At 46.7% G+C, this 12,048-nt stretch overlaps 4 protein-coding genes across 4 annotated transcripts in view; 2 read left to right on the forward strand and 2 right to left on the reverse strand.

Moving 5' to 3' along the window:
* The window catches only part of LOC123522067 (collagen alpha-2(I) chain), a 5,585-nt gene extending 5,259 nt beyond the window's left edge, over positions 1-326 (reverse strand). Inside the window, exons 1-2 of the mRNA XM_045293325.1 lie at positions 277-326; positions 144-224 (exon numbers count right to left, since the gene is read on the reverse strand). Of these exons, the coding sequence (XP_045149260.1) occupies positions 144-224; positions 277-326 (131 nt within the window). The remainder of the gene's footprint in view (positions 1-143; positions 225-276) is intronic.
* A 216-nt stretch (positions 327-542) lies between these two features.
* On the forward strand, positions 543-2,744 carry TXNDC17 (thioredoxin domain containing 17). Its single transcript, XM_004716152.2, has 4 exons — positions 543-728; positions 1,226-1,307; positions 1,651-1,726; positions 2,338-2,744. Exons 1-4 carry the CDS (start codon positions 584-586, stop codon positions 2,404-2,406), a joined length of 372 nt encoding a protein of 123 aa, XP_004716209.1. The 5' UTR covers positions 543-583; the 3' UTR covers positions 2,407-2,744.
* A 1,126-nt stretch (positions 2,745-3,870) lies between these two features.
* MED31 (mediator complex subunit 31) lies at positions 3,871-9,489 on the reverse strand. Its single transcript, XM_004716153.2, has 4 exons — positions 9,400-9,489; positions 7,881-7,958; positions 7,279-7,375; positions 3,871-4,241 (listed from the first exon to the last, which is right to left on the reverse strand). The coding sequence occupies exons 1-4, from the start codon at positions 9,425-9,427 to the stop codon at positions 4,049-4,051; spliced, it is 396 nt and encodes a 131-aa protein (XP_004716210.1). The 5' UTR covers positions 9,428-9,489; the 3' UTR covers positions 3,871-4,048.
* Positions 9,490-9,690: 201 nt separating this feature from the next.
* On the forward strand, positions 9,691-12,040 carry CUNH17orf100 (chromosome unknown C17orf100 homolog). Its single transcript, XM_045293479.1, has one exon. The coding sequence runs from the start codon at positions 9,866-9,868 to the stop codon at positions 10,241-10,243; it is 378 nt and encodes a 125-aa protein (XP_045149414.1). The 5' UTR covers positions 9,691-9,865; the 3' UTR covers positions 10,244-12,040.
* Positions 12,041-12,048: the final 8 nt, after the last annotated feature.

Consider the following 12,048-nt stretch of genomic DNA (forward strand, 5'->3'; position numbering starts at 1 on the left):
CCCAGGCCCCCAGAACACGAAGCAGGGCGAAAAGGAGTTGTGGGACGTGAAGCGGCAAGGTCCGCCCCGGATCAAGGTCTCCCCCAAGTCCGTGACTCCTAACGCAGCTTCCCAGAATCCCCCCAGCTCTGGCCCGAGCCCACCTGGCAGGGGGTGAGGCGCGGCTACCGGGAGGCGGGTAGGAGCCCCCTACTAGGCCTAGCTTCCGGCCGCTCGCCCAGTCGCTATAGCAACAGGCGCAGGGCGGCTTGGGAGTTGATAAGGTTCCTGAGCCACCCAAGGGTCCAGGTGTTTGTCAGGCAGCAGGTGTTGCAGCCAGTGCACATGGGGCCAGAGCCGAGACGAAGCTAGGGCAGCCTGGGTTTAGAGAAAGCGAAAGACTGGGAGTGGAACCGGCACCGAGGGCTCCTTGAAGCGAGAGCAGAAAGATGCGGATGAGTTATGGCCTCCAGGGGCTCCCGTAGCCGCCCTGCCGTCCTCCCAGCCTATCCGGAAACACCCTCGCCCCGCCCCGCCCCGCGTGGGCCCCGCCCCGCGTCGGCCAGCCGGAGGGCGCTCTGGCAGCCCGCTGCGCTTTCTCCCGATGGCCCGCTACGTGGACGTGCGTGTGTCTGGTTTCCAAGAATTCAACCAGGCTGTAGAGCAGCACAAGGGCAAGACCATTTTCGCCTACTTTACGGGATCTAAGGACGCCGAAGGGAAAAGCTGGTGCCCGGACTGCGAGCTGGGTGAGGCTGGGATTGGGGGGGTTGCCGCTAGTCTAAGGGCTGGTAGACTGTAGCCACAACCGCCGAGTCAGGTCTAGAAAGCTGGGGAATCGTGGTCCCAGAGATCCACGGGAGGGATCTGAACCAGCATCTCCACCGTCTTTCCTTCATGCCTCCTGTGGAGCTCTTCCCCGCCGCCCCTCCAGGAACTTCTGCTTTTTAACCACTCAACCATTCACTCCAGCTCGGACTCGGAATCTAGTCCCAAGCCTTTTTTCAGTTCCCCCATGATTAGTGTCTTGTGGGAGATAGATGTAAGTCGGCCCTCTTGTAACAGGTCAGCACGTGTTTGGGCCCCGGACTCGGTCCTTATTCACTTAGTTTAAGACCAGAAGAGAGTCCCTGATTTAGGCTGACCTTCACACTTCCGGTTACAGTTTGAGTCCCTACCGAGATTGGGAGGAGGGAGTGCCTATCTCTAGTTGATGTGTAATCTTTTTTTTTTTTCTTTTTTAAAGCTGAACCAGTTGTTCTAGATGGCCTGAAGCATATTGGTGAAGGATGTGTGTTCATCTACTGCCAAGTAGGAGAAAGACCTTAGTAAGTGGCTATTAGTACACTTCACAGACATGAAGCCTGAGGGGGGCTCTAAAATCAGGTTAGGGATTGTGTAGTCATTTAACGGGAGACAAGGAGTTATTAAAATCCAAATTATGAATGCAAACTTTCAGGTAATTTATGGGACCTGGTGCCAAGTTCAGAACTTAGTTTTCTTTGCATTTATTTTTTATCTCTGTTCCACTTTAATGAAAACTTTGCAGGGCATAAATTATCTAGTCCCCAAGGTTTTTTAAATGTTTACAACAAGAACAGTGGTTATTACGAGACTAAATCCAGCAAACAAACCAACGAAATGTTTTTCATCATTTTCTTTTTGGAATAGTTGGAAAGATCCAAATAATGACTTCAGAAAACAGTTGAAAGTAACTGCAGTGCCAACACTACTTAAGTATGGAAAAGTGAGTATATTTCTGTATATGTGTGGGTGCTGTAATTGTTTGTATCACTATCAAAAGCCCGTCATAACTGTTGGGTACTTTTCCAGCCCAAAGACATTCTGCTGCCCTGTGTGCACTCGGACCTCACAACCTCCCTCCTTTGCTGTCCATCCCGATAGCCAATCCCAGTAAATAGGAGGACGAGGACGTTTCCTTTTCTTTTCTAAAATGCCATCCTTAAAAACAGCAGAATTGTAGTCTGCACAGAAATCGATGAACTCATAAGCCCTTCAATCATTAGCATCAGATTTTCATTTCCTGCATATTCTGATGGAAAGTAAAGTTCAGTCATGCCCTGGAGTTCTTGAGAGTTGAGGAGAAGGGACTGGCACTGGACACGTTGTGTCTTGTTTTGTGTGGAGCAGCCTGGTATCTTAGGTTCAAGTTGAGCCAAGTATTTTAATGATTCACCTTGAGGTGAGTATTTTAAACATTTCCTAAGACTTGTTGCAACCAGTCAGTAGTTTGTGAATGGCAATTTTGTGCTCAGAGATGTGTGTCACTTACAGAAGAATGCAATTCACTCTCCACAGTTCGCAGTGCATTGAGATTTAACTGTTCTTCTCTTACAGCCTCAAAAACTGGTAGAATCTGAGTGTCTTCAGGCCAGCCTCGTGGAGATGATATTCTCTGAAGAATAGATTTGAGAAATTGGATCTTGATTTTTAACTTTGCTTTAGAAATGGGGTGCTTGTTTCTTAAGTAAATAACATGTTAAAGAAAGTTGGTGTATGTCTAAACAAAAGTGTACTACTAAAATGCTCATGAGGTAGGGGGTGGGGGATAGAGAGGGAAGGGGATTTCGGGTGTAAATGATGAAGGTGGGAGGAGGAAGGAGCACTAGAACAGATAGTGATTGCACACCGCATACTCTAATATTGATGTGGTAATAACTGTCCAATGCCCCTTGATAAGATTGAACAATACAACTATTGTGTAATATATAAATTATGTGCCAATAAAATTGTTGAAAAACTAAGATGCAGAAATGAAAAATAAAATGCTCATATCACCCTCCATCTGCAATACATGGGTGTCTTTAAGATATGAATAAAGTTAAGTCTTCAGGGGTTGAACCTAGTACTCGAAGTGAGACCACCACCTAAAAGCCCTAAATACCACAAAGCAGGCAGCGTCCTGTCTGAAGAAACTCGGGTCTCTTCCTCCAATTCCATGAATTTGCAAATCAACTGATATTCAATACCAAACCCCCTTCTTTGGCTTTTGAATGGGATTTAGTCGCTGAAGGAAGACAGGACTTCTGAAGCAGCCTCTGCTGAATGTGGGCAGTCTGCTTTGCTTGTCTGACCATGCTTGCGTGAGGTGCCAGCAGAGGGACCTTGCAGAGACTGACCCAATGTAAGTCAGCCACAAGAATTCTACCACTTACCAGTTGTGTACCCTGCGACAAGTGACTTACTAACCTCCATTTCCCTTCTATAAAGTAGGATCATTCTGAGATTAGGAACCCAAAAAATCCAAAGCAAACGCACTGCCATCGAATCAATTCTCATAGTGACCCTATAGGACAGGTTCGAACTGCCCCAGTGGGTTCCCATGACTACCTTTACTGAAATAGAAAGCCTGGTCTGTCTCCAGAGCAGCAGCTGGTGGTTATAAACTGCTACCTTGCAGTTAGCCTAATGCATCACCACTATGCCACCCATCTGTAAGTTCAAAAGGAAGCACCTAAGGCAGCATTTAATGCCTGGTCTGTGGCAACTGCCAAACAAACGTTAGCTTCCCGAATGAGCACACAGACTTGATTGAGGCTCCACGTCTCTGTTCTAGGCCAAGGTCAAAAGTCCATTTAGTAGACTTCTCCCTGCTACCGCTAGGTCAGCAGTATGCCAGTGGCTCTTCCTTCAAGCTACCTTGCAAAGTAAGTGGTAATATAGCTGTGTCACTGTATAAACAGTAAGATTTGTACACAGTTCCTGCTGGACAATTTTAAGAGGTCGCTGACAGCACCCTTCCAGTCATCGTAGATACAAGGCTCCCAGGAGACTGACCAGTGCCACCGTTAAAATGCATCTAAGGTTTCCGTTCTCAATTGACTGTTAAAGTTAGTGAAAACGTAACAATGACAGGGAACAAGGTGGAACTACTGTGGTTGCACAAAACATCTTATTAACAAAAAGTCAGTTGGATTTAAATATAAATAGCACACTAAAGGAGTCGGGGGCCACAACAATAATGGTGAAGAGAGAGAGTCTGTCTGCCTTCACTGTACAAAGAAACACATGATGTACATGTCTGAAGAGCCTGCTCTCTGTCCGCAGCTCATTTTCCAGATGCATTATTTTGCTGTTGCTGCTCTGCCAGGGCTTGCTGCAGACGCATCCGCTTCCGGGAGTAGTGCTGCCAGTGCAGAATCTGCTGCTCGTCAATAAATTTCGCACACTGCGCATTCACCAGCTCCTTACGGAAGTGTTCATACTGGAGCAGTTCCAGCATGTGCAAACACTGAGGATACCTGGGTTTAAGTTTACAAGTTAATGACAGTACAACGCAAGTCAGTAACGCCAGCCTCTCACTCACTTAAGATGATGGCCTTAAATTGTGGCCTACCACTTCTATTAACATTAACTTGGCACTAGTTCCAGCACTGCACCGCCCAGCCCCACTCCCCCTTATGAAGCTAGCCATTAAAACGTCCAAATTAAGCAGAAGTTTCAAAAGTGATACAATGTATATCCACAGAGAGCAAATAACTTACCCAAGTCCACATAATACCATGAACAGAGTGAACGTTTGGGGCCAAATCATATTCTAACGGTTTCCAAAGTGAGGAACGTGAATGTTTTTAATTTTGCACCCTACTGCCATCAGCAGATTCCCAATCACAGCGACCCCATAGGACGGAGGAGCATGCCTGTGGGTTTCTGTGACTCATCAGAGTAGCAGTAACAGCCTCATCTTTCTCCCACGAAGCAGCTGATGGGTTCAAAACTGCTGACCTGTCAGCAACTCAATGTGCCACTAGGGCTCCTTTACTTTAGCAAGTATGTGTTAATTGCTAAGTATTGGGTTTTCACCAGTGGTAATAAAAAGAGAACTTCTAATTTTAAAGTGAATCAATTCCCAAGAGCTATGGCTATGTACAAAGGTTACACTCAAGTTTCCCACAGGGATGGAGCACATCTGACATGTATACTCTAGGGCTGAGCAAGGAAGCGTCCTGTGGATAAAGGGCTAGACTGTGAGAACAGAAACGAGACATCAGGAAAGGGTTTTGAAAGGCTAGACTAAATCTTTTGTCATTGGGCTGGAATGAATAAAATCAGTATGAACGCATGGCTGCTAATATCTACAGCGGGAAATACAAGGGTGGTGGTGGTGTGTGTCCATCCGTGTCCCTCTATTTCCTCATTTTGTGTGCCAAGGAGGATAGAAGCAATGACACTGCTACAGTGAGCAATTAAGAAAATGCATAATCAGAAGCTGTAAGATATGAGCCCAAGAGGCCATAAAAATCCATTACATGAATAAACAAATCAGGGACAGTGGAATGCTCTTCCCTATAAAAGAACCCGGGCTGATACAGGTGAGAGGAATGAAGCCATTAGAAAAGAACCACAGGCTTAGGGCAGGAATCCCCAAAAGAGGCTAACATTAGTAGGCACTCCCTAACTTATTAAATAAAAAGGAAAACCAGTAAGTTGACAGTGCAGAAATCGACAACCAGTACTGTAAGTGATCAAAGGTCACATCACCACAGTAAGGAGTCAAACTTCACGTGACTGGTGATAGACCAGGAACAGACAGAGGAACTTCATTACTATGTCAGCATCTTGAAAGACAAGACACGGAGGACCGCCTTTAAGGGGACTACAGAGCCATGACAACGAAATGTAAAAAGCACCTGGGGCCCAATATTGTGTTTGATTTAGGGCACTAGCGGGACACCTGACAGGACATGAATTACATCTGTAGATTCGGTGATAGTACTGTGTCAATGTTAGTGACTTTGATAATTCTACTGTGGTTACAGAGGATGTTAACTGTCAGAAAAACTGGGTCAAGGATAATACGTGGCACAAGTGTCATCCACCAAATGGACCCAAAGGAGTCTGGAAGCCTCGGCACTTGAGAAATGGCTGCAGGTAGTTAAGAAAAACACTGTTGTAGATCAGTGTTTCCCAAAATTGGCAGTACCACCCCTGGAGGCAGCTGGAAAAAAATCCATGGGGGCTGCAACAGCAGATGCCTATACTTTATCCTGGACTAGGGACTATAGCACAAAAGGTTTTAAAGTGCCAGGGAGGTGGTAATTTTTTCCTGAAAAGGGGTAGGTCAAATACATTTGGGAACCTACAATCTAGAGACGAAACTTGGAATTAACAGGTTGAAGCTACATGGTGGTCTATTTTATCACAATATAAGGAAGAGCTTCCTAAGTATGCCATCTGACTAACAATAGAATCGGCTGTCCCTGAATGAGGTGATGTGCCATCTGCTCGCTGGATACCTCTAACCAGTGTAAATGAGCATTCTTCAGCACTGCTGCACGTGCGACTGAACTCGAGGGTACCTATGTCTTCTCCCACAACTAAGTCTGCATACATACAGGTTCCATTCAAATAACTTTCTTTTTTTAAAAAGTTTTCTTTTAATTAATAAATGGTTAATTAGCTATAACGAATCAATAAGAATGCAAAGTGTCACAAGTACCCTGAGGATACAGGCTATGTGAATTAGTGGTTAGTGGATAAGAGATGAAAAAACATGATTCGCTTATTAAAGAATGACTGAGCCATTTTCCTCTCAAATTTGTGGTTTTAAACAAAAATGACAAAGTTTGACTACTGCTTTTTTTTGGCTACTTGGTTTAGGCAAAGCAGAGGTATGAGTTCAAGGTTTATTTTGTGCTAATATGCTTCTTGTGGTTCAAACAAGTGTCCACTGTTCAACCTGGATAACCAATAAATTACTTATGTAAATACAGTCTATGGGTATGAAAGTTTTTTTAAAGCAGAAAAAGATAGCAGTAGTAAGACTTAGGTTATCCTGTGCAAGCCCCTCCTCTACAAGTACCCTTCCCTTCCTGTGTTATTTCGTTCTCAGTCGATGGCTGTATTAAAGACGAGGGGTTGCTTCGAGTCAAAACGAGGTCAGAGAACATGAGGGCAGATCATACACAGACCTAGCCCATTCTGTATATAATGGAATGCCATTGAAAGATGCTAGCAAGAAAGTGACGGATTCTGGTTTACTTGGTTTTTTTTTTCAGAGATCAAGTCCGTTGCTGTATAGGAAAGTTTTGCTTTGTTGGTTTTGGGGTAGGGAAGGCAACTGAGTGGAAGCAGAGTTAGCCAGGGGAAAAACAGACTGTTACAATCCCAGTTGGAGATGGGGGCACACCGTCTTAAGGTGATGGCAACTTTAAAGACAATCAAACAATGTATCCTCCCCACCCCCTAATGTGAAACTAAGAACTCTAGTAAATGTAAGTGTTTTGGGAGGATAATATAGTATGTGCATGAATTTAGGATTGTAAATATAAAACTTACTTTAGATACTTGGCATATTCTGGTTCTTTCCAGTAAAGTAAGTATTTAAGATAATTAACAAAAGCTTTGTCTTTGAAGTAACCTCTTTGGGCAAGAACTGAAAGGCACAAAAACAAAACAAAAATCTGTAGGTCAATTCAATCCTTGGGCCATTAGTTTGTGGCTCCTCATATAAGCAATTTAATCACTTTACCTTTCCCATCACCAACACACTAAATTCAAAACAAGTGTCCCAAACCAAACCCATTGCTACCAGCAGATTCCAACTCGTAGTGAACCTACAGGACTGAGAACTGGCTCAGCAGTTTCCAAGGCAGGTCATCTTTACAGGAGCAGATGAGCAGGTAACCTCATCTGACTGAAGGGCTAGTAGGTTGGAATCCCCGACCTTTTGGTTAGCAGTCCCAACACTTAACCCAATGCGCCAAAGTGCCCCCACAAATCCCAGCCAGCTCAGTTAAATATCAGTAAAGCACGAATTATACTGAGTTATAATGTATAGAAAGATGCTATGAATTGCAATTCTCTCATAGATCATTAATATTAGAACTCACTTTTCATTACTATTCATACTCAATTTAAGGAGGTGTTCAACAACTTACAATTAAGGTAATTTGGGTTGGCTAAACACTGCACAAATTCCAACTCCAGCTGAAACCGGAGTCGATTTCCAGCATCATCTAGGACAAAACACATAAGAAATCATCTAAAATTAAAGTCACTGTATCCTCATAGCGACTTGCAGAAAGACAGTGCAAAGAAAGAACCCTGACGAACACTGACGGATGGGTCTGTATAATGGGTATCTATGATTTCCCTACTCTGGATTTAAGAGAGAATCCTTCCTTAGGATTCTAGTAAAATAGGAGCTCTGATTAAGAGGAGCAGATTAGGAGGAGCCCTGGTGGTGTTGTGGGTTACGCGTTGGGCTACAAACCCAGAAGTGCCTCAGATAAAATGCCTGCCCATTTATTCAGAACAATTGGCCAGTGCAAGCCCTCTGTAGCACTGGTCACTGATAAGCACATGGGATTGCCATCAGAGTTGATACGATGGCAAGTGGTTTATGTTTTTCGAACTACTGCCAAAATCAGTCGTTCGAAACTACCAGCTGGAGAAAGCTAAGGCTTTCGATTCCTATAAAGAGTTACAGCCTCAGAAACCCACAGGGGCAGTCTACCCTGTCCTAGAAGGCAGCTTGAGTCAGAATCAGAATCGACCCTTGGCTAAGTGAGCCTGAGTTTCTACGTGCAAGAGAAATCGTCCAAGAAAACAGGCACACACAGGACAGGGTACCTGCCACCTAGGGGCCACTGTGTAGGAAGTTTTAGCAGTAATCGCTTAAGTGGGTTCTAAGTAGGTTAAGTAACTGTGCCTAACCCTATCTTAATGCACAGTAACAACTGTTAAGTGACTAGATCAAGCTAGAAAGCAATACCTCCCACCAATCAATCAATAATCAATAAAACCAGGCCTACTAAATCTACTGCCTTTGAGTAGATTCCAACTCAGAGCGCGGTGTAAAAACAGAGTAGAACTGCTCCCTAGGGTCTTCAGACTGTAGATCTTCACAGGAGGAGGCAGTCTTATCTTTCTCCTGAGTAGCACCTGGTGGATTTGAACTGCTAACCTCGTGGGGAGCAACCCAACGGAGCCACCAGGACTCCTTAGTAACTAAGGCTTAATTAATGCTCAGTGCGTGCTAGTTCAAGAAGAAAACCCAAAAAGAGGCTAAGGAAAGTGTGAAAGATCATGAAGTAAGTGTACATGTGGTTAGTTTCAATAATAGGAGAATGACAATTTGTCATTATTTCAAATTTGTGCAAGTTTATTTAAAACACAGAAACTAATCAAGACGGATTATGAGTCGGTTCGTCTCCTTTATTCTCACCTACGCCGGTGAGCCTACGGGCTCACTATCGGAGTAGCAAGCGTGCTGAAAATATTGGAGAACGAACGAACCTTTCCGGACACTACAAGAACCACCGGGGTCCCCTTCCTGGTCCGAACTCTAACCGGCCGGATGTTAAGCCTGAAAGGAGCCCAAGGGGAAGCAGGAGATGGTGTCTGGGCCGAGAAGAGTGCTGTTTGCAAAGATTCGAGGCTCGGAACGCTACTTGCCTGTCTCCATGGCGACAGCAGCGGCCATAACCAGGACGAGACACTGAAACGCCACCACCAACAGCCAGGAACGGCTGGGAAGACTCCGGAAGTCACAGCTTCGCCTTCCCGTCCCGGTGCAGGCTGGGATGCACGGGGGTGGGCCGAGCCTCACTCCCAGCCCCGCCCACCCAGCGCTGGCCCCGCCCTCGCAAGCTCTCGATTGGAGAGGGGTGGTGCTAGAGCCAAGCCCGAGCCCGCCTGCTGCGGCGGCCGGAGGCGAGCGCTGAAGGGGAGGAGCTTTCAGCCCTCACGTTACCTTCTATGACCCTTGTCCTGGGGTCCTGGCTCGCTCGCCTGTGTCCGCCTGCGATGACGTAATAGGACATTATGACGTAACTCCTGACCCTGCGTCGTAACCCAAAGTCCTGATCGAGGGTGGCTGAAGTCACCTCGAGGCCTCATTGGCTGTCGACACCGCTCCAGAATGGCCTCACCCCGTCGGGGAAAGTGCTCTTCGCCCCGAGGGGAAACGACCCGCTGTAAAGAGACTTCGACGGTCCGCGTGGAGACATCGTCTCACCGCGTGGAGACATCCTCTGTGCAGGTGCGATCGTCTTCGCAGCAAGTGGAGACCTCCCAGCGCCGCAGCGAGGGGCCCTCCGTGACCCCCTCCGGGAAACGGCTCCCCCGCGTCCTCGAGGTGACCTCCCGGCACGTGGAAACCTCCTCGGAGCGCGCGGAAACGGCCTCCCGCCACGTGCGGACCTCGACTCTGCACGTGGAGACATCGCTGCACCGCACGGAGAGCCCAGGCCGCAGGGACAAGCCCGCGAGCCGCCAGAACGTGAAAATGGCCCCGTGAAATGCTCCCCGGAGGCCGGGGGACAGCCGGGGACGAATTTCCTCCAGCTTCTAGCCACTCAGCTGCCTGGTGGCCCGGTTGTCTTTGGCTTCATGGAAGAAGTCCGTTAAATCACATCTAAGGAAGGGCCCAGCTCGGGCTTTCTGGACTCAGCCAACGGTTCCTGGCCACACCATTGCACCTTGGGCCATCCTATCTTGGATCCAGTGAGGGTTTTAGCTCGAAACTAACCCCAAACGTTTCCAGGCCCATGTAGCCGTGTCAGTTGGATTGGATGGACAAGCGAGACTGAGCTTCTGAGCCAGGTGAGTTTTGGATTTGATAGCAAGACCTTCACAGCGTCAAGCTGACGGAACAGGGACCAACCTGGAAGGGATGGTGACCTGCTCAGAACCGGAGAGGCAAGGGACAGGCGTCCATCCACAAGCTAATTAATGGGCCTTTGTTTACGTTTCCAAATAGCAAGCTAATTGTTTTCTTTGTGCTAAATGCTTATAGATGGCATCCCTGACCACACACTTTTTAATGTAGCTGAAAAAGTAGGTCAAATGTAGTAAAAGCTGAAGGGAACCAGCAGGAAAAATCAATAGGCATCCTAGAAGGGCAGTGGGAAGAGGCTTTGAAACCTGACTTGCTTCCCTGCTCTGTGCCAGGCACTATTTTAAGCACTGGGCTGTAGCAGGTAACAAGGCCTCTGCTCTCACGAACTTTCTGCTAGTTTTCATCCTCTCTGCTCCAACTCCTGGCACCCCCGTGCACCAGGAACAAGCTGCTTCCTGATCCTTGGCCATCTCCGTTCACAATCTTCTCGTCCAGCGCTGTGTCGTCAGACAATGTACTGCTGATCCACAGGGTTTTCACTGGCTAATTCTCTGCGGTCCATCACCCTGCCTTCCTTCATAGTCTGTTTCGCTGCAAGAGCTCTGCTGAAACCTGCCTACCACAGGTGACATGGCTGGTATTTTCAATACTGGTGTCCCCAGCTCCCAGCCTGATACCAACAGACAACCCCCCATGGAGGGACTAACCTATAGACATTGGTCATGGAGTTTGCACCCCAAGAGTCAGGCAACAAACAACAAGGCAGTGTCCTATTGTGGTTAGCACTCTGAAGGAGACAGATGAGCCGTGTAATCAGAAAACAAGGGTAAGAAGGTGATTTAGATGGGTTGACCAAAGCCTTGCTGTGGAGGAAACATTTGATCTGAGATTTGCTTTTTAGATAACCCTGTGTTTACCTTGGGGATGCTGACTCATGGCAACCCTCTAGGGCAAGGTAGAACTGCCTGCTGTGAGTTTCCACGACTGTACCTTTTTATGGAAGTAGAAAGCCTTGTCTTTCTCCTTCGGATAGACTGATGGTTTTCTGTCAATTCTGTTTAGGAGCCCAATATGTAAACCACTAGGGCTCACCATGAGTTAGCATCAGTTCAAGGGCAGTGAGTTTGGTTTGGCGTTTACCTTGATTACGAAGTACAATACTCTGTCCCTATCAGGGCTTGTAAATTTGAAAAGAGGCTTTGATTCTCTACGGAGGTGATGTAGGTTCCAAGACAGACACCTGCCAACCGTACCTAGAGGCAGAATCTTTTATATGGTGGAAAGATTGGTAAATAAGCACAAGTAAGCCTAAACTTATCTTGTTTATTGAATAATCTAACGCTGATGTACAAAGATCTGGGAAGGATGCATTGTTGGTTGAGAGAACAGCAAAAAGAGTTGGGTGAGGACAAGCTTGGAAAGTTTGAGGTGCAGAAAGAACACTGTGTGACTGGAATTTGGAAAGTGAGGGGAGACCCTGGTAG

This window comes from Echinops telfairi, unplaced genomic scaffold (genome assembly GCF_000313985.2).
Source record: "Echinops telfairi isolate 266 unplaced genomic scaffold, ASM31398v2 ScPeMD7_2010;HRSCAF=2546, whole genome shotgun sequence".
Lineage (NCBI taxonomy): Eukaryota > Metazoa > Chordata > Mammalia > Afrosoricida > Tenrecidae > Echinops > Echinops telfairi.